The 20,392-nt window shown below is 46.3% G+C and overlaps 3 protein-coding genes across 6 annotated transcripts in view; 1 reads left to right on the forward strand and 2 right to left on the reverse strand.

The window, feature by feature from the left end:
* LOC307221988 (protein-arginine deiminase type-2-like) overlaps positions 1-6,881 on the reverse strand; it is a 78,101-nt gene extending 71,220 nt beyond the window's left edge. The window contains exons 1-2 of the mRNA XM_079986963.1: positions 6,680-6,881; positions 3,902-3,976 (exon numbers count right to left, since the gene is read on the reverse strand). Of these exons, the coding sequence (XP_079843089.1) occupies positions 3,902-3,924 (23 nt within the window). The 5' untranslated portion in view covers positions 3,925-3,976; positions 6,680-6,881. The remainder of the gene's footprint in view (positions 1-3,901; positions 3,977-6,679) is intronic.
* A 177-nt stretch (positions 6,882-7,058) lies between these two features.
* The window catches only part of LOC307222180 (uncharacterized protein), a 28,206-nt gene continuing 14,872 nt past the window's right edge, over positions 7,059-20,392 (reverse strand). Inside the window, exons 4-6 of one of the 4 annotated variants that reach the window (XM_079987347.1) lie at positions 20,179-20,260; positions 18,633-18,728; positions 16,524-16,624 (exon numbers count right to left, since the gene is read on the reverse strand). In XM_079987347.1, coding sequence (XP_079843473.1) covers positions 16,590-16,624; positions 18,633-18,728; positions 20,179-20,260 — 213 coding nt within the window. In that variant the 3' untranslated portion in view covers positions 16,524-16,589. Of the gene's footprint in view, positions 7,085-16,523; positions 16,625-18,632; positions 18,729-19,334; positions 20,261-20,392 lie in introns of those variants that run through there. The other 3 variants (XR_013841616.1, XR_013841618.1, XR_013841617.1) reach the window with 3 other exon arrangements.
* LOC307221990 (protein-arginine deiminase type-1-like) overlaps positions 8,526-20,392 on the forward strand; it is a 30,581-nt gene continuing 18,714 nt past the window's right edge. The window contains exons 1-4 of the mRNA XM_079986964.1: positions 8,526-9,104; positions 15,693-15,870; positions 17,051-17,123; positions 18,167-18,228. Coding sequence (XP_079843090.1) covers positions 9,010-9,104; positions 15,693-15,870; positions 17,051-17,123; positions 18,167-18,228 — 408 coding nt within the window. The 5' untranslated portion in view covers positions 8,526-9,009. The remainder of the gene's footprint in view (positions 9,105-15,692; positions 15,871-17,050; positions 17,124-18,166; positions 18,229-20,392) is intronic.

Consider the following 20,392-nt stretch of genomic DNA (forward strand, 5'->3'; position numbering starts at 1 on the left):
TAAAAGTCACACAGCATTTAGCAGAGCCCACTGCAACTGCTACATCAGGCAGGGAAATCATTTAGTGGGTCTACCAAGATACTCCATGAATTTATCTTATCCCCCTTTACAGCCACCCAAGTTAGTGGCCACCCGTGCATGCTGTGGGAGGGAGTTCCACAGTTTAACACTGTGCTGCATGAAGGACTTTCTTTTATCCATCCTGAATCTTCCAACATTCAGCTTCACTGAAGGTCAACAAATTCAAGTGTTATGGGAGAGGGAGAAAAAAATTATCTGCCCATTTTCTCCAGGCTATGCCTAATCCATCACAGAATCAGAGAATTATAGAGTCGGAAGGGACCCTGGGATCATCTAGTCAAACCCCCTGCAATGCATGCTACCTCTTATTTTTCTCTGAATTAAAATATCCCAAACGCTGCAATATTTCTTCATGGGGAGCCGCTCCATCCCCTTGATAATTTTGCAGACCCTCCAAGTGTCCCTATTTTCCAGGGACAGTCCCAGATTTACAGAAGCTGCCCTGGTTTCGGATTTGAACCTGGAATGTCCCACTTTTCCTTAGGACACCCCTATTTTCATCAGAGAAATATTGGAGGGTATGGAGTTATGCAACCCCATGAGCCAAGGAGATAAGTAACTGTACAGTGGTACCTCGGGTTAAGTACTTAATTCGTTCCGGAGGTCCGTTCTTAACCTGAAACTGTTCTTAACCTGAAGCACCACTTTAGCTAATGGGGCCTCTTGCTGCCGCTGCTGCACGATTTCTGTTCTCATCCTGAAGCAAAGTTCTTAACCCGAGGTACTATTTCTGGGCTAGCGGAGTCTGTAACCTGAAGCGTATGTAACCTGAAGCATATGTAACCTGAAGCGTATGTAACCCGAGGTACCACTGTACAACCTTTAAAAGACATCTGAAAGTAGCCTGGTATCGGGAAGTTTTTATTATGTGTTATTATGTTTTATATATGTTGGAAGCTACCCAGAGTGGCTGGGGCAACCCAGCCAGATGGGCAGGATATGAATAATAAAATTATTATTATTATTATTATGGAATAGGATGTCCCTGTTTTCATTGGAAAAATGTTGGAAGGTATGGTTTTGGCTGCCCTTTTCTGAACATAAGTGGGCAAAGTTGGACAATTTCATGGAGTATGTGTTTTAATGGCTACTAGCCAGGACTGCTCTTCTGCTCAGTTCCTGCTTAGGGGTTTCTCATGCGGTGCATCTGTGAGAAGAGGATGCTGGCCCAGATGGGCCACTGGCCTGATCCTGCAGAGCTTTTCTTCACTTCACAAGCAGAGAGACCCCTTCATGACTCTAAGCCACCAAGACCGGATTTGTGACATTCTTCTTGCTCTGCCCAGCAAAGACTGTTCCCTGCCAGGAAAGGTGAATTGTTTTACCAGAACTTTATACTACTAATAGTTTAAAGGGAGAGGGAAAAAAGGGGGGATGGACCTCTGAGTCAATGCAAGATTTCAGCATGCAAACCCAGGGCTTGTGCCAAAATAAATCATGCAGGACGACTCTGACAAACAGCATTAATCATAAGTTAATGCCCAGGTTTGGCTGAGGCTCCTTGGCGCTGGTCGTATATCTTGCCCCAGGATTTAAATGGAGAAAAAGAAGACATGCCTCAGTTAATTATACATATTACAGAAAATAGCCTGGGAATGGATTGTTCTGATCATTCTAGATGGTTCTGGTGGGGAACCCTAAGGAATGCATGAAATCATAGAATTGTAATGTTGGAAGGGACGACGAGGGTCATCTAGTTCAACCTGCTGCAATATTTTTGCCCATGGGACTTGAACCCATGACCTTGTAATTAGGAGTCTCATGCTCTGCTAACGGAGCTATCTAAAGAATCACGTACAGAATTAGGCCAGGGTCCATCCAGCTTAAGGGACGCGGGTGGCGCTGTGGGTTAAACCACAGAGCCTAGGACTTGCTGATCAGTAGGTTGGCGGTTCGAATCCCCGCAACGGGGTGAGCTCCCGTTGCTCGGTCCCTGCTCCTGCCAACCTAGCAGTTCGAAAGCATGTCAGAGTGCAAGTAGATAAATAGATACCGCTCCAGCGGGAAGGTAAATGGCGTTTCCGTGCGTTGCTCTGGTTTCCCAGAAGCGGCTTAGTCATGCTGGCCACATGACCCGGAAGCTGTACGCCGGCTCCCTCGGCCAATAAAGCGAAATGAACACCGCAACCCCAGAGTCGGCCACGACTGGACCTAATGGTCAGGGGTCCCTTTACCTTTACCTTTTACCATCCGGCTTAATATTGTCTCCACTGACTGGCAGCAATGGCTCTCCGAGGTTTCAGACAGGGGCCCCTTCCAGCCCGACCTGGGACCTTCTGCATGCCAAACAGGTGCTCTGCTGCTGAGTTACAGCCCTTTCCTTAAGACGTAAGAATATAGGGCACTGTGTTATACCAAGCCAGACTCTTTGGCCCAGCTAGACTGACTGACAGGGGCTCTCCAGGATTCTTGGAGAAGCTCCAGGCTAGGGATTCAACCTCTCACCTTCTGATCTCCAATTTGACGGGGGAACAAGAAGTGCCACAAGCTGAAGAAATGAAGGAATATGGGGGTGAGGGAAAGAGAAAGAAAGAGGGCACTTTGGTCTGTGGGGCAGATCCACATCTAAGGAAAATTCTGTGCACATTTAAAGCACATGATTTTACCCCCAAAAAAATCCTGGAAACTGTTGTTTCCTCCCCACAGAGCCACAATGCCCAGCGCCCTTAGCAAACTACGGTTCCCAGGATTCTCTGGAGGAAGCCATGCACTTTAAATGTGTGTTGAATGTGTTTTAAATGTAAGGTGCGGATCTAGAGGTGACACTGTACGATTTCTTTTCGCCCAGCTATCCATTCTGTAGAGCTACATCTGCAGGACTGTCCTGCGAAAGCAAACGCTTCCCTTTTTAGAGAGATTCCAAGGTGTTCAGGTGCAGAGGGGATATTCTCTCTCCCTCTCTCCCCACTGCCACCCAGTGGTCTTTCCTGGCCCTGCGTCCTTGCGCCAGAGGTATGTAGACACCCCGACACCATATGGCCAGTGCAATCAGACTAATTAAATAAATCCTCCCACAAACAAGAACTTGCTGTTGCTTCCTCTTTTCATTGCCTGCAATTAGCTGGTGAGGCTTCGTAGGTCAGTCGGCAATTATGCACGCTGGCATACTAATTAATGCATGCAATTAGCAACTTAAGGAGATGATTAAACTATCCTGGGTGGCGGCGCTGCATTTGGTTGTGGGCCTGATGAAAAGGAAGTGCAGTCCCTGCAAACGAGGACCCCACCATCCTGCCCTTAACAAGTTCTTCCATAGCAGCAATGGCCAGGTGGCTATCTAGTCACAGACTGTCTTCTTTCCATGGACTGCAAGAAGATCAAACCTCTCCATTCTTAAGGAAATCAGGCCTAAGTGCTCACTGGAAGGACAGATCCTGAAGCTGAGGCTCCAATACTTTGGCCACCTCACGAGAAGAGAAGACTCCCTGGAAAAGACCCTGATGTTGGGAAAGATGGAGGGCACAAGGAGAAGGGGATGACAGAGGACAAGATGGTTGGACAGTGTTCTCGAAGCTACCAGCATGAGTTTGACCAAACTGCGGGAGGCAGTGGAAGACAGGAGTGCCTGGCGTGCTCTGGTCCATGGGGTCACGAAGGGACATGACTAAATGACTAAACAACAACAACAACAAGCATCCTAGGCTTCTGAAAGGACCTTGAGGTTCATCTAGTACAACCCCCTGCAATGCTGGAACTGCAGCTAATGAATATAATCACAGAACCCTCCACAAACGCCTCTCTGATAGGTAAAGCAATAACGCAATGCAACAGTCAAATAATATGAGTTTTTAAAACATAAACTAGGCATGATGCAACTTACTTAAAATGCTGGCTGGTCATCATCAAGCAGTTGATGCATGCCTTCCAACATTTCTTTGATGAAAATAGGGACGTCCTAAGGGGATGCGGGTGGTGCTGTGGGTTAAACCACAGAGCCTAGGACTTGCCGATCAGAAGGTTGGCGGTTCAAATCCCCGTGACGGGGTGAGCTCCCGTTGCTCGGTCCCTGCTCCTGCCAACCTAGCAGTTCGAAAGCACGTCAAAGTGCAAGTAGATAAATAGGTACTGCTCCGGCGGAAAGGTAAACGGCGTTTCCGTGCTCTGCTTTGGTTCGCCAGAAGAGGCTTAGTCCTGCTGGCTGCATGACCCGGAAGCTGTACACCGGCTCCCTCGGCCAATAAAGCAAGATGAGTGCCGCAACCCCAGAGTCGGTCACGACTGGACCTAATGGTCAGGGGTCCCTTTACCTTTTTAAGGAAAAGCAAGACATTTCAGGATCAAATCACGGTTTGAGCATATTACACCAATCCTGGTCTGACTGCACTGGCTCCCACTTAGTTTCCGGGCCCAATTCCAAGTGCTGGTTTTGACCTATAAAGCCTTAAACAGCTCAGGACCGCAATACCTCAAGGACCGCCTCTTTCCATATGAACCTACCCGGACCCTGAGATCATCTTCTGAGGCCCTCCTTCGTGTGCCTCCTCCTTGAGAGGTCCGGAGGGTGGCGACACGAAAAGGGGCCTTCTCTGCAGTGGCTCCCCGTCTGTGGAATGCCCTCCCCAGGGAAGTTCGCCTGGTCCCTTCATTACGCACCTTTAGGCGCCAGGCAAAAATGTTCCTTTTTAACCAGGCCTTTGGTTGATCTGTTTGACATCCTATACCCTTTTAAAATGTGGCTCTTTTCTGGAAGGGGGGTGTTATTGGGTGGTTGTTTTTATTCTGATATATGTTGTGATCTTTTCTGCGAACCGCCCTGGATAAATAAATAAATAAGAAACCAGGACAGCTTCTGTATAAATCCAGGACTGCCCGTGGAAAATAGGGACACTTGGAGGAGCTGTTGATGTTCAGCAGAGAAGGTTGCCTGCCTGATATCAGGTGGGAGGGAGTTGCACACCTGGGCCTGAACGCACAGCAACATATGTATCTGAGCCATGGGGTGGGGGACACACTAGAACAGACATGAGGATATAACATGAGGCCTGCTGGATCAGGCCAATGGCCCATCTAGCCCAGCATCTTCTTCTCACAGTGGCCAACCAGGTGCCCCCAAAGGAAACGCCCAAGTAGGACCCAGGCACACGTGCCCTCTCCCCTCCTGCAGCTTGGATTCAGAAAAATTGCTGCATTTAACTGTGGAGGCAAAGCATCACTGCCTCCTTCAGGAGTGAGTTCCGTAGATTAACCGTGCACTGGAATCCCCCAAAGATCACAGTGATCAGGCAGGGATTTAAGAAATCAGGTGTTCCTTAAAGTATTCTGGACCGAAGATGATAAGCACCACATGAATTAATGAACTAAACCTGGCTCAGTAACCTATAGGCAGGCAGTATAATTTCTGTCTGTCCCACCAACAGTCTAGCTGCAGAATTTTGCTCCAAAAATGAACAGAATTACAAATACAGTGGTGCCTCGCAAGACGAAATTAATTCGTTCCGCGAGTTTTTTCGTTTAGCGATTTTTTTGTCTTGCGGAGTGCGGATTCCCCGGGTATTAATGGCTTTAAGAAAAAGGAAGCAAACTCGCAAGACATTTTCATCTTGCAAAGCAAGCCCATAGGGAAATTCGTCTTGCGAAGCAACTCGAAAAACGGAAAACCCTTTCGTCTAGCGAGTTTTTCGTCTTGCGAGGCATTCGTATTGCGGGGCACCACTGTAATGGAAATTACAAATAAAGTCGTGCTCCATTCTGGAAAAATGAATCAACAGAAACTAGCACTGGTACCAGCCATATTTGTGAACAGGTTTGGGGAGATTTGATTCAGTTTGCATTTTGAGCCTAACCAATTTGCACGTTTTGGAACCATATGAGAACCAAAACAGAACAGTCCTTCAAAATTCACACTTCTCTGAATTTTGCAACGCAGCTCTCCAGACGGGCAACGTGTACAGAAATGCATGTACTGGGGTGAACTGTGCATAAAACTGGACATATTAGTGAAATCAGCACCCCAAAATGTGTTACATCAGGGAAAACTGCAAGAATGTCCATACTAAGGGAATATGCATGCCAAAACGCTGGTGGATCTTTAGGCTTATTCTTTTAAAAATCTGCAAATTGATGTGGAAGTGTGCAAAGCTGAATTTAAGACTGGAAAAATGGGGGGAAATGGAGAGAAACTGACATGGATAGATTTGCTGATCCATAGATGTGCAGAACATATTGGATTACATTGAACGAAGTGCTAACCCACTAAAATTAATGATCTTAAGATACGTTATTCATTTGTTCATTGTATCTGTATCTCATCTTTCCTCTAAGGAGCTGAGGGTGGCCTAACTGGTTCGCCTCTTCATTTACTCCCCACAACATCCCTGCAAGGTAGTTTAGGCTGCGAGTGAGTGACTAGCCCACAAGGTTACACCTAGGAGGCTCTATGGCCGAGGAGAAGGTTCAAACCCTGGTCTCTCCTATGTCCTAGTCTGCTATGCCACACAGTCTAATCAGAAGTATGCAGCTCAGTTACGTATAACGCCATATTATGTGTTCTGTTTTAATCCCAGTTAATTATAACATCTCAAATTATAGCATCCGCTCTTCTGGCTATGATGAAGCGGTGACTGTTGCCCTGTCAGATGGGCAAAATCTGACATCTGACCTGGGAAGGGAGCTGTGTCTCTCTTGGCTGCTCAGCCTGAGGTCATGAAGAAGAGGAGACAGCGCCCCAAGCCATTGGAACAACCTGGCTCCTCTAGTGCCGTGTCAATTGCTCCTCCAGGATTGCAGGGGTGATCCAAGGGGAAAAGTCACAGGGGTTTCTTTTTTTCAAAAGGTGCTTCCAGACAGTCAGTTTTCAGACAGGATTCAACAAACCATAAAATTGGAGGGGTCATCTAGTCCTGTGTTTCCCAACCTTGTGCCTCCAGCTGTTTTTGAACTACAACTCCCATCATCCCTGACTAGCAAGACCAGTGGCTAGGGATGATGGGAATTGTAGTCCAAAAACAGCTGGAGGTACAAGGTTGGGAAACACTGATTAGTCCGACCCCCTGCCAGGAAGGAACTGCAATTAAAGAATTCAATCACATGGGAGCAAACTCAGGTCACACAACTGAAGTTCGTATTCACAACATGCCTGTTCTCTGCCTGTCCGCCCAGCAAATTGGTCTTTTTGTGATAAGAAAAGCAATAAGGAATTGGACTCTTTCTGATGAGGAAATGCACCAGGGAGAATGGGATCGCTCAACACCAGTGGTGTAGCGTGGGTTGGCAGTGCCCGGGTCTGCACAGAGGGAGGGGGTGGAAGGGAGGGAGGGAGGGAAATGGGCAGAGCATGCATGTACATTCAACTGCCTAATGGCGTCTGCGTCACCCAAGAGATCACAGCCACAGAGATAAGAAGAGAAAATACATTCCATTGTCTGGAGAAGTCACTTCCTGGTTTGCATGGAAAAGCCATTTTATTCGTACCCTTAATTGTTGCATTATACTTGTTGCTAACCCTCATAACTCCGTCTTATCTCTCCCCCCCATCACTCATATCTTGAATCCTGCTTGTGATTTCATATCTCTAAAATACTTTGACAAATAGTAAACAAAAAACAAAAAAGGCCTCCATTTTCCATAAACAGTTCACAGTTTTGATCTCTTAGTTTTACAGTCAGATTTCACCATTTCAGCATAATTCATTAATATTATAAGTCGTTCTTCTTTGGTTGGAATCTCTCCCTCTTTCCATTTTTGCATGTAAAAGATTCCGGCTGCAGTTGTTGCATACATAAAAAGATTAGTCAGCTTCTTCGGAACTGCTGTCCCCATTATCCCTAGCAAAAACTCTTTGGGTTTTTTTTTGGGGGGGGGAGGAATGACCAATTTAAACATATTTTAAAATTCATTATACCCCCCCTCCGAATTCCTTGGCCGCCCAGATTCCTGTGGGAAACCCAAAAGCAGGAATCGAGCACCAGAGCCCTGTTCCCTCCTGCAGTCCCCAGCAATTGGGATTATATGGCCGCCAGGACCATAGAACACCGGTCCTGAAGGATTTCCACTGGCTCCCTGTACATTTCCAAGCACAATTCAAAGTGTTGGTGCTGTCCTAAGTGGCCTTTGTATACCCGAAGGAGCGTCTCCACCCCCATCATTCTGCTTGGACACTGAGGTCCACCTCTGAGGGCTTTCTGGAGGTTCCCTCACTTCGAGAAGTGAAGTTACAGGGAACCAGGCAAATGTCCTTCTCAGCAGTGGCACCCTCCCTGCGGAACGCCCTCCCGTCAGATGTCAAGGAGATAAAGAACTACACAACTTTTATAAGACATCTGAAGGCAGCCCTGTATCGGGAGGCTTTTAATATTTGATGTTTTATTATCTTTTTATATGTGTTGGCAGCTGCCCAGATGGATGGGGTTTAAATGTTGTTGTTGTTGTTGTTGTTGTTGTTGTTGTTGTTGTTGTTAAGAAGCATCACTGTCTCTGACTCCAACCCCAAATGAATTTTCCCTGCCCAGATGCCCTATTCCCCCGCTTGGTAACGAAACACAACATCTCCTAGCACCCTGAGTAATACGCAAAGAAAAGAACACATGAATAGCTAAATTATAGTATTCCTCGTAGCCAGGAGTCCAGCCCTTTCTGTCTCTCAGCGTGTGGCCTCCCTGATGATCCAACACCCTTGCACACCCAGGTCCCTACCAAAGGGCCCAGATTTTGAAGTCTTTTGGGGAGAGATTGGAACCTCCTCCCTCTGTCCCTTCCCCAACTATATATTCCTCTCCATATATCTATATATTTCAGATCCCGGCTGCACTCGAAGGCAAGGAGACAGCACCAACACACCAAAGAGGGAAAGGGAACAAGGTGGAGCAGAGGTCCCAGGGTTCCTTTTCGCCTTCCTAAGCCAGTCATGCTGGTTTCCCCGTGAAAACAGGACAATCCAGGCTCTCTGCACAGAAGTGCTAATTTTGGCCACCTTTTCTCCCCGCTGAGACAATGACAGCCAGGCAGAGAGTAGTGCGGGTGTCCACCGAGCAGCCGAACTACATCGTCTGCGTGCTGGGGACAGAAATCTCGATAGACATCCATGGGTAAGTGATGGCGTTTCTGTGGGCAAGTGATGGCATTTTGCATGGGCTGGCAGTTGAGCGTTTTGTGAGAATAGGCAGCCCTGGGTGGTTAAAGGGCGTTGTGAGCTTGTTGCTGTGTTCGATCTTAGCTGTGTCTGGCAGTAAGCAAGGTAATTGTTTTTCTGGTCTCTTTCCTACAACATTGTGAGCGGGACCGAGGTGATGCACGTGGGGCACTGAGGGAAAAGTGCACCTTAAATCCTTATTTTTTAAAAAATGTATTGGCACCAGCTTTCAATGGCATGAACCCACAAGACTCATTGTTTAAAACAGGGTCTAATATATTTTAAGCAATACTTCCTTGAAGGGTCATCCCTGACAATAGACCTCTCCAATAGAACACCTGCTTTGCATGCAGAAGGTCCTGGGTTCAATCTCTGGCATCTCCAGGTAGGGTTGGGGAGGTCTCCCTGGGGAGCTGCTGCCAGTCAGTGTAGACATTACAGAGCTAGATGGATCTATGGTCTGGCTTGCTAGAAGGCAACTTCCTACTAGCTATTAAAAAATTCAGAAACTATAGCTCACCAGGGGTTGACGCCCAGAAATCCCTGACCAGTGGCTATGATGGCTGGGATTCCATACCGTCCAACATTTGTCCAATGAAAATAGGGACAATTCAACAACAATGTTTCTGAATAATAATGCTGGGCTCGATGGGCCACTGGCTCTTCTTACATTATGCTTCTATGTTATTTATTCATTTATTCATCTATTTCATAAAATGTACACACTGCTTGAGGGTAAAAAGCTAATAATCCTCAAATCACTTTACAAAAGATAAAACAGTAAAACCAGGAAAAATTTGCAGCCACACTTCAAAATATATAAAAAGTTAAAATACTAGAACAGATTAAAATCCGCACCAACTTTCTAAGAGTCTAGATATGCTTGTTTAATCAATAATGTTTTAAGCAGGTGCTGAAAGGAGTACAGTGAAGGCAGCTGATTCAAGAGGCAGGGAGTTCCAAAGTTCCAAACAGAGTTCTTACAAATGTGGAATGTGTGTTATGTGGCACCTGTAGCGGTGGCAATTCCACTGATTAAAGTGGTTGAATGGGTCTGTGTCAGGCAAGAGAATATTGTAGGTCAACTGGTTATGTTATGTCACGTTAAGGAACCGTAGGAACACGAGTCCTTCTCTCTTCTGAGGAAGGAGAGGTGTGAAGGAGAATAGATCGAGCTTAGCCATGAGCCCTTAAAGGTGGAGGGAGAGGGGTTGTCAGACAACGTTAGGCAAGCAAAGACTTGAAGGCTAGGTGTGCAAGCAGCCCACGCCCCTGAGACTGAGGCGCTATTTCTGTACACTGTGACACCAGCAGCGTGCAGCTTCCGGTATGAGTAATCCCTCAAGAACTGCGTTCTGCACAGGGAGAAGGAGGAGGAGGGTGTCAGGGACCTGAACACAGCTTTATTATTTTAGATTGGTTTCACGTACAGTGGTACCTCGGGTTAAGAACTTTACACACACACACACACAAACACACACACACACATTTTTATTAGTTTTTAACATATTAATTATCATTCATACAACAAAATTTCTCATCTTATACAATAAATTTTGGACTTCCGTCAACCCCTCTGATGATTTTCTGTTCTTATCTTATGCATTTCTTAATTTCATATTACCTTTAATTATCTTTAACTAACAATTCTCCTCATTATCTTTTTTGCAATATTTCAGATAATGCACCTTACAAAACTTCTTGCAAACCTACTAACGTAATCTGTTCATCACAATTACTTTTCAAATAGTCTGTAAATTTACTCCAGTCTTCTGAGAATCTCTGGTCCCGCAGGTTTCGAATTCTTCCTGTTAGTTTATCTAATTCTGCATAGTCCATCATTTTCATCCTCCATTCTTCTTTCGTCGGTAATTCTTCTTGCTTCCAATTTTGTGCCAAACCTTGTGTTAAGAACTTAATGCGTTCCGGAAGTCCGTTCTTAACCTGAAACTGTTCTTAACCTGAGGTACCACTTTAGCTAATGGGGCCTCCCGCTGCCACTGCATTGCCAGAGCATTATTTCTGTTCTTATCCTGAAGCAAAGTTCTTAACCTGAGGTACTATTTCTGGGTTAGCAGCGTCTGTAACCTGAAGCGTCTGTAACCCGAGGTACCACTGTAACTGCATGCCTGGTGCAGGGTGGTTCTGTGCCCTCTCTCCTCATGTGCTTGGCATGCTGTCATGGAAGACAGAAATGTGGGCTGGGTGTTCAGTCACAGAATTGGAAGGGACCCCAAGGGTCATCTAGTCCAACCCCCTGCAAGGCATGAATTGCAACTAAAGCATCCCTGACAGATCCAACCTTTGCTTAAAAAAACCCCTCCAAGGAAGGGGTGTCCACCACCTTCTGAGGGAGTCCAATCCACTCTTGAACAATTTTTGCCATCAGATTTTTTTTCCAGATGTTTAGTCAGAATCTCCTTTCCTGTAACTTGAAGCCATTGGTTCGTGTCCTACCCTCTGGAGGAGAAGAAAAAGATGGCTGTCATGTCACTTCTCAGTCTCCTCTTCTCCAGGCTTCTTCAACTGTTCCTCATAAGGTTTGGTTTCCAGACGCCTCATCATCTTGGTTGCCCTCTTCTGCACACATTCCAGCTTGCCAATATCCTTCTTAAATTGTGGTGCCCAGAACCGGACACAGTATTCCAGGTGTGGTCTGACCAAGGCAGAATATTACTTCCCTTGATCTGGACACTAAACTTGTATTCATGCAGCTGAGAATAACATTTGCCCCCTTTTTTTGCTGCTCCATCACACTGTTGACACATTTACAGATAGGTAGCCGTGTTGGTCTGCCATAGTCAAAACAAAAAAAAAAAAATTCCTTCCAGTAGCACCTTAAAGACCAACTAAGTTAGTTCTTGGTATGAGCTTTCGTGTGCATGCACACTTCTTCAGATACACTGAAGAAGGATGTATCTGAAGGGTGTATCTGAAGAAGTGTGCATGCACACGAAAGCTCATACCAAGAACTAACTTAGTTGGTCTTTAAGGTGCTACTGGAAGGAATTTTTTTTTTGTTTTGACTGTTGACACATGTTCAGCTTGTGGTCTACTAAGACCCCTGGATCATTTCCCTATGTCCTGCTGCCAATCCAGATGTCCCCTCATTTTACATTTGCACAGCTGGTTCCTACCTAAATGTAGAACCTCACTCCCGTTTACTCCCTGTCCAGTGCACTCCCAGTGTTGGTTTGGGAAATGGTGCACACCCAATACTTAGGCACCATCCATAGCTTGGGACCAGTTTCCTTGTGGGATTGCCCTACTCTGTAAATAACAGCTCAGCCACTTCGATCAGCAGAACTGCCACTGCTACAGATGCCATATAAGACTCGTTCTGCAGTTGCAAGGAATCCATATTTTAGTGTGTCAGCACCTATGCTCTGGAACTCCCTGCCTCTTAATAAATAATAATATTTTTTTATTTATATCCCGCACTCCCCAGCCGAAGCCGGGCTCAGGGCGGCTAACAACAATAAAATAATACAACATTGTATTATGACATTAGGCAGGCACTTTCACCATTCTCTTTTCGACACCTGCTTAAAACATTTCCATTTAGGTAAACCTACCCAGACACGTACAACAGTGGATTGTTGTTTTTAAATTCCTTGCTTTTAACTATTTACATCCATAATTTTAGCATCTGTTAGAAAAAGTTTGGCGGTTTTGCGGCGATCAAGTGGTACAGAAATCTTTTTAAATAAACAAAAAGCCACTCTGCCCCTCTGTCTTTGCCTCCCCTCCAAAACTGATCCCGCTGCATCAAACTCCGAGGTAGCAGAGATCCAGGTTTGCAGAGATTTGCAGCTTTACAGATTCTGCTGCATCAACTCTGATTGGGAATAATTCTGCTCAGAACCACCAAATCCACTAGCTGTACCCAACATGCAACGTCAACATGACTGTGCGCTGACTAGGGGCTGATGGGAGTTTTAGGCCAACATGTCTGGAAGAAGCCAGGTTGCCAAAGGCAGCATCAGCCGAGAGACAGAAATTTGTGGGTGGGTGAGGGGAAGAACTTCATTTAAAAATTAATCTGAATATCACATTACCATACTCCTTTTCATTCCATATCCTTGTAGCCACCCTGTCAACTGTTTCTGCCAATGTATAGATATACCTGTCAACTAGTCTTTCTAGTCCAAGACTGCTTGCACCTCAAGCAACCTGTTGGCCTTTCAATGTGTCACACGGCTCTTTGTTCACCTTGCTGCTGTCAAAGGGTGTATTTGAAAGATTCTTTCTCTACGACCTCTTGAGTAGGTCACATACTTACATACTTCCTTTGATTGTTGTAGCTGAGGAAGAGTTTTTAGCCCGGGGGGACATTTATTTATTTGTTTTCATTTATTTCATGAAATTTTCATGCCACTTGATTGTTAAAAACAACAACAAAGAAACAAAACAAACAAAACTCAAAGTGGTTCACAAAAAACAAGGAAAGCATCAAGAAAAATCGTTTAAAACGTACAGAAAGTTCACACCAACTTTGTAAGCGACTGGGTAGGCTTGTTCAAACAACAATGTTTTTAGCAGGTGCTGAAAAGAATACAGTAAAGTTGCCCCAGCTGGTATCAATAGGCAGGGAGTTCCAAAGTTTGGGTGATGCTGCACTAAATGTTCAAGCTCTTACAAATGCGAAGCGTACCCTCCAACATTTCTCAAATGAAAATAGGACATCCTATCCTACATTGGGAAGCTTTTCCCTTGCAACATAAGCCACATAAGTGGATTGGTCTGCTGGGCCCTTTATGGTGTGATCCAGCAGGTATTTTATTATAAGGAGGAGGAGGTCCAGAGTGCTCTTGTCAACCGACCACTTGCTGAAAAGTGTGGTGAGAATTGCTCTCGCACTCAGGACCTGCTATGGGGCATCCCTTAGTGGGCTCCGGACCAGCCAGCCCAAACTCCCAGGATGACCTTTATAGGTGTATGCAGATTAAGAAATCGAAGGCGGTTGTTCCACCTGCATGGAAAACACTATTAAAATCATTGCTCTTATTTAGGGCCCATAAAGGAGGGTTTCATTCCCCACCCCCACCCTGCATTCCATCCTTCCTTTCTGTGACCAAAGATGACTAGCTCCAGGAGTCATGGTTAATGGGTGTGCTCCTGCAGATCGTAAATCCAACAGAGCCCAACAACAAGGAGCGATTAGACGGGTTTACGGCCAGATTTACTGCCTCCCTCGGCTTCCCTTTTAAATTCTGCATGTTGACAGATTAATATCTTTCTTTACAAGCTGCTGCAAGGCATAGACGGGGCTGGGTGGAGGAAGCACAGAGAGAAAGGTGGCAATGCATATGTGGAATATATATATGTGTGTGTGTGAGGCTGTCATCAAGCAGCTCTCATTGAAGCTGTAGCGTTGCATCACAATCCTGGCTTTGGAATGCAGTCAGAATGCAGGGGAAGTTCTAGGGTAGGGGATCCCAAAGTGGCCAGCAGGATTCCCAGGAGCCAAGAGGCAAGAGGGAATCATGGGTGCGATGGAGGTGTCATTGTCTATCAGACTCTAAAAAGCCCCTATCACTGGATCAAATTCAACAGCTTAGTTGGGTTCATTAAAATAAAGTTTTAGCTGGCTTCGGAATAAATATGCCATTAACGGTTACTGTTTTGGATTGGATTGTGTTATTTTCTTCCTTAGTATGTCGTGCAAAGAGCTATTCTGAATGATTCTTTATTTTAGAGTAGCAGGCACTAGGTATGAGTTTATGGAATCCAAGGGGGTGCCCCCCCCAAAAAAAAATTTGGAACCACACTCCTTACTGAGCCTGCTTTGCACTAAAGTGTTTTGGGTTTGTTGCCCAGCTGGAATAGAGAACCGGCAGTGGCGTAGCGTGGGGGGTGCAGGGGGGGGCCGGCCGCACCGGGCGCAACATCTGGGGGTTAGGGTTAGGGGGCGCAAATCCAGGGTTAGGGGGCGCAAATTACTAGCCTTGCCCCGGGTGCTGACAACCCACGCTACGCCACTGAGAACCGGTAGGCCCTAGTGGTTAGAGCATAAGAAATATTTAGGGATGCGGGCCAAATTTTGTCCTCGCTCCGGGTCACCTTATTACCAAAGTCCGCCCCTGGTTAGAATGTCAGATTAAGACCTAGGAGACCAGGATTCAAACCCCCATTTTGCCAGGGAGCTCCCTGGGTGTGACTTTGGGGATGAGGTCACTGCCTTCCCTCAGCCTAACCTACCTCACAAGGTTGTTGTGAGGATTAAATGAGGAGGGGGAGAATCACGTGTGCCACCTGGTGTTCCTTGAAGGAAAAATATGTCATTCAAATGTAATCGTAATAGTGATTGTAGAATCATAAAAGCGTAGAGCTGGAAGGGATCTTCCTGAATCCCAGCTAAACCATCGATGACTGATGGCCACCCAACTGCTGCTTTAAAACCTCCAGTCCACAACCTCCAGAGGAAGACCGTTCCACTGTCAAACAGCTCTTACTGCCAGAAAGTTTTCCCAATTATCAGTGATGATAATGCCATGATAAAACTGAACACCCCCCACTCCAATTGTTTGCTCTGGCCCTATAGATCTATACCCAAAGGTGCCACGTCATTTGATGTCCGTGGAACTTCCGGGCTTCGAGTCTACGTCATCTACAACCCCAATGTTGCCACGGCATCTGAAGGTACAAGGTGGCTTCTCGACTTGGACGTGGAAGTGGTCGTGGCTCTAAACGGACCCAGCAGCGCCGTCAATGACAACAAGGTGAGCGGGGAGCAGCTGGGCTCCTTTGAGAGCCTGGCAACCATACCTGGGAGCCAGCCTTTGACCACGTTGCGGTGAGCAGCGCAGAGTGTCGCAACAAGGGAGGTGCACTGCGTCCAAATGGATTTCAAACTCAGTCAGGCTGATTGTTGTATGGTGTTTTGAATTACTTTTGTAAAAGAAAAGAAAAGTGGCTAATAATAATACCCATTCTGCATTTGTAAGAATTCAGTATTTTTAGTATTTAAACTTTTTGGTATGCTTTCAACCAGGGGTGAGCAAACTTTTTCAGCAGGGGGGCCGGTCCACTGTCCCTCAGACCTTGGAGGCGCGGACTATATTTTGAAGGGAACAAATGAATGAATTCCTATGCCCCACAAATAACCCAGAGATGCATTTTAAATAAAAGCACACATTCTACTCATGTAAAAACACACTGATTCCCGGACTGTCCGCGGGCCGTATTGAGAAGGCGATTGGGCCAGATCCAGCCCCTGAGTTTGCCTACCCGTGTTTTAAACTATTGTTGTAAATTATTCTGGATAATTTTATTGTTTCAGCTTTTTGTAAGCCACTTGGTTCTTCCCCCCCCCTTACAATCAAGCGGTGTATAAAGTTTACAAAATATCTAACTAACTAAATCAAACCTACCTTCTAGGGTTGTTGTAAGAGGCGTTGAAGACAAAGTGCTCAAGGCACCCTTATACCAACAGCCGTGCTCATCTTCTGGAAGCCTGTCCTTTTGGATACAAGCCTGGAGGGAACCATGAGACTTAGGGGAATAAAAGGATGAGGGGGGCCCTTACTTACTTTTCAGAGCATCCCTGTTATGAGAAAATCAAGATTGAGAGAGTGGTAAGGGTGGAAAGTCAATGGTTTAGAGGAGAACGTCACATGGACAGTGGAGAATTAACAGAGGTCCACATTAAACGGTGGGATGGAAGAGCCCATGTTGCTGCCATATGGGACTTGCCATTCTGTGTGCTATTTAAACCTCGCAAGAAAAAAACATTAGGTGTCACTGGCATTGTTGGGAATGGCTGCTTGAGGGTTTCCCTTTGGGGCACCTGGTTTGGCCACTGTGGGAACAGGAAGCTGAACTAGATCAGAGCTATTGGTCTGATCAAAACTGCAGGGCTCTTCTTATGTTCTTATGACTGGGTGCTGCGTCTTTTTGCAGGTTCGGGTTTCATATTACGGGCCAACAGGGGACACCCTCATTGCCAATGCTTGGTTGTACATCACTTGTATGGGTAAGTAATGACCAGTCCTTCCACATTCTCACTCGTATTTGGTATTCAGATCTAGGGCTGTCTTTAGCAGATGTGGCGTCTCGGGGTGCAAATATCCACCCAGCGCCCCCAAATTACCACAGATGGGGGGGGGCTGAAGCTGCACACTGCCAGCCATGGGGGGAGGGGTGCAACTCTCCCCCATGATGCTGTGGGAGAGTAATCCCCACAGACGCTTGGGAAGCTGCACGCCCGCCAGCCATAAGGTTGGCGGGGCACAGCTGACGGGCGTGCAGGGAAAGGGGAGGCTGCTGGCAAAGCTGTGCAGCTCCTCCACTCACTGGGGCACCCCTGAGAGGCCAGCGCCCTGGCGCGATGCACCACTAAACAGCTCTAGGCTTTTGGTGCAACACACACACACACACACACACACAAATTCCTGGATTCCAAGATCCAAGTCTGGGGCAAGTACTTTTGGCAAGAAAACCCCAGCAGAGATTTAAAATCACAAAATATGCAGCAAAGCACAGCGTGGAAATATAGGCTGTTAGACCTGTACAGGCTCCTGTGGGTTCCAAATTTCCCCTATCCCCCTGCATAGAAAAAGGCCACACATTTGGTAAGTTAAAAATAGTTTACTTGCAAACACTCCAAAGGTCAGATTCATGTGCTTTTCCATGTAGCATTCAGAAAAAGTTGCACAGGCACGTTACAGTGGTGCAAGTTCCTAAATCATTGGTATAGTGGCTCATGAGAGCCATACGGTTGAGCTGGAGCAACTAGCTCAAACCTCCTTACATGTTGAACTTCTCAGGTAGACTGGGGGTGAGCAATAGGCTTCATTACCTATTTTCTCCCAAGGTAAGGGGAATTGACCTAGCTAAGCCTGGCATGGCAGCTTACTCTGTGGTATTAACCCCCTGGGCCGCTTGGGGAGGAAGGATGGGGTTATAAATGCAATAAATTCAATAAAGTAAAAATATTCATGCACAGTATCAAATAAGTAGCCTGAAGTACTAACATGATTATTCCCCCCACCCCACCCCACCCCAATATATTGTCAGCTATCTCTCTGGACGCTGATACTAGCCGAACTGGTAAGGTGGATGGCAAAGCAAACAACAAGGTAAGAATGGCAGAGTTTCCTATGTTTCTGTCAGTCCAGCCTCCTGTTCTCACAGTGGCTGAACAAATGCCCCAACGGGAAACCCGCAAGCGGGACCTGAGCACAACTGCAGCCCTCTGCCCTCTTGTGGCTTCTAGCTGCAGGTGCTCAGAAGCATTGCTGCCTCTGACCATAAGGACAGAGCAGAGCCATCCTGGCTAGTATCCATTAATAGCTCTCTTCTCTGCGAATTTGCCCAATCCTCTTTTAAAGCCATCCAAGTTGGCAGCCATCACTGTCTCCTGTGGGAGGGACTTCCGCCGTTTAACTATGTGTTGCATAAAGAATTAGGTCAACAGATATGCTAATAGATCCGTGTCTGCCAAGAACGGTCCCCACCACACCTTTTCTGCCCTCCAATTTACCTTGGCCAGGTGTGAGGCTCAACACTCCATGCTGTCTCTGATACTGTAGGTAGTACAAAGTCATCTTGATGATTAGTAGCCTTCGATAGCCTTGTCCTAGAATTGCAGAATTGTAGAGTTGGAAGGGACGGCCTAAGGGGCATTGAGGTCAGGAGTCACAGCTAAAGCATCCCTGACAGGCAGCCATTCAACCTCTGTTTAAAAACCTCCAACAAAGGAGAGTCCACTACCTTCCGGGGGAGTCCATCCCACTGTTGAACAGCTCTCACCATTAGGAGGTTCTTCCTAAGATTTAGCTGAGGAGCAGAAAACAAGCTTGCTCCAGCTTTCACACGGCAGCCCTCCAAATATTTGAAGATGGGACTGCAAGAAGATCAAACCTCTCCATTCTGAAGGAAATCAGCCCTGAGTGCTCACTGGAAGGACAGATTGTGAAGCTGAGGCTCCAGTACTTTGGCCACCTCATGAGAAGAGAAGACTCCCTGGAGAAGACCCTGATGTTGGGAAAGATGGAGGGCACAAGGAGAAGGGGGCGACAGAGGACGAGATGGTTGGACAGTGTTTTCGAGGTTACCAGCATGAGTCTGACCAAGCTGCGGGGGGCAGTGGAGGACAGGAGTGCCTGGCGTTCTCTGGTCCATGGGGTCACGAAGAGTCGGACACGACTAAACGACTAAACAACAACAACAAAAATCCCATCACTTCTCATTCTTCTTCATGAATTTGTTTAAACCAGTTTTGGAGCCACCCAAGTTGGTGGTCAGCACTTCATCTTGTGGGAACCAGTTCCACAATGCACACTGTGTAAAAAAAGGGGGTTTCTTTCATCTCTCCTGAACATTCCAACATTCAGCTTTGTTAGATGACTCCTTTAGGGTCTACTATGGTGAGAAGGCAGGAAAATTCCTGTCTACTCTCTCCACATCATGTATGCACAATACTAGTAGCAAATGTCGGTCCTATCCCCTCTGGATTTGTCCGATAAGGATGCAACTTTCTTGCTATACTAGTTGGCTGAAGAATGCATGTGGCAGTATGGAATGGAGTAAAAAAAAGTGAGTTAGACCACTGGTTCATCTAGTGTTGTCTACACTGAATGGGAGCAGCTCTCTAGGGTTTCAGGCAAGAGTCTGTTCCCAGCTGTACAGTGGTACCTCCATTTATGAACTTAATACATTCCGGAAGTCCATTCTTACACCAAAAGCGTTCTTAAACCAAGGTGCACTTTCCCCAATGAGGCTTCCTGCTGCTGGTGCCCTTCCACTGGTTGGCTTCTGTTTGTCTTCCGGGGCAAAGTTTGCTAGATAGAACACCTACTTCCGGTTTTGCGGAGTGCATTGCCCAAATTGTTCGTTAATAGGACTGTTCTTAGACCGAGGTACCACTGTACCTAGAAATGCCATTGGGAATTGAATCTGGGACCTTCTGCATGCCCGACAGGTGCTCTGCCGCTAAGCAGTGGGCCAGAAGGTCCCTGCTTGGTTTCTTCTACAGAAGATGTCACCTGAAAACTGAATTAAGGTTCCAAGCGATAAAATCTACCTACCAGGCATAAGGAAGGTGATGCCACTTTTCAGACAGTCTTTTGTCGGATGAAGCTTTTGGGATCTTCTTCCCAAACAAATCAACTGCAAGAGACCAAGAGATTTTCGCATGACAAAATGGTCTTGCAAATGTTGGATTTACTTGCACAATTGCAGCTTTGCTCAAGTGGTGGGAAAATAAATGGAGAACGGGAAGGAAACGGTCAGAAGGAGATT

Source organism: Podarcis cretensis (assembly GCF_951804945.1).
Source record: "Podarcis cretensis genome assembly, chromosome: 8".
NCBI classification, from domain to species: domain Eukaryota; kingdom Metazoa; phylum Chordata; class Lepidosauria; order Squamata; family Lacertidae; genus Podarcis; species Podarcis cretensis.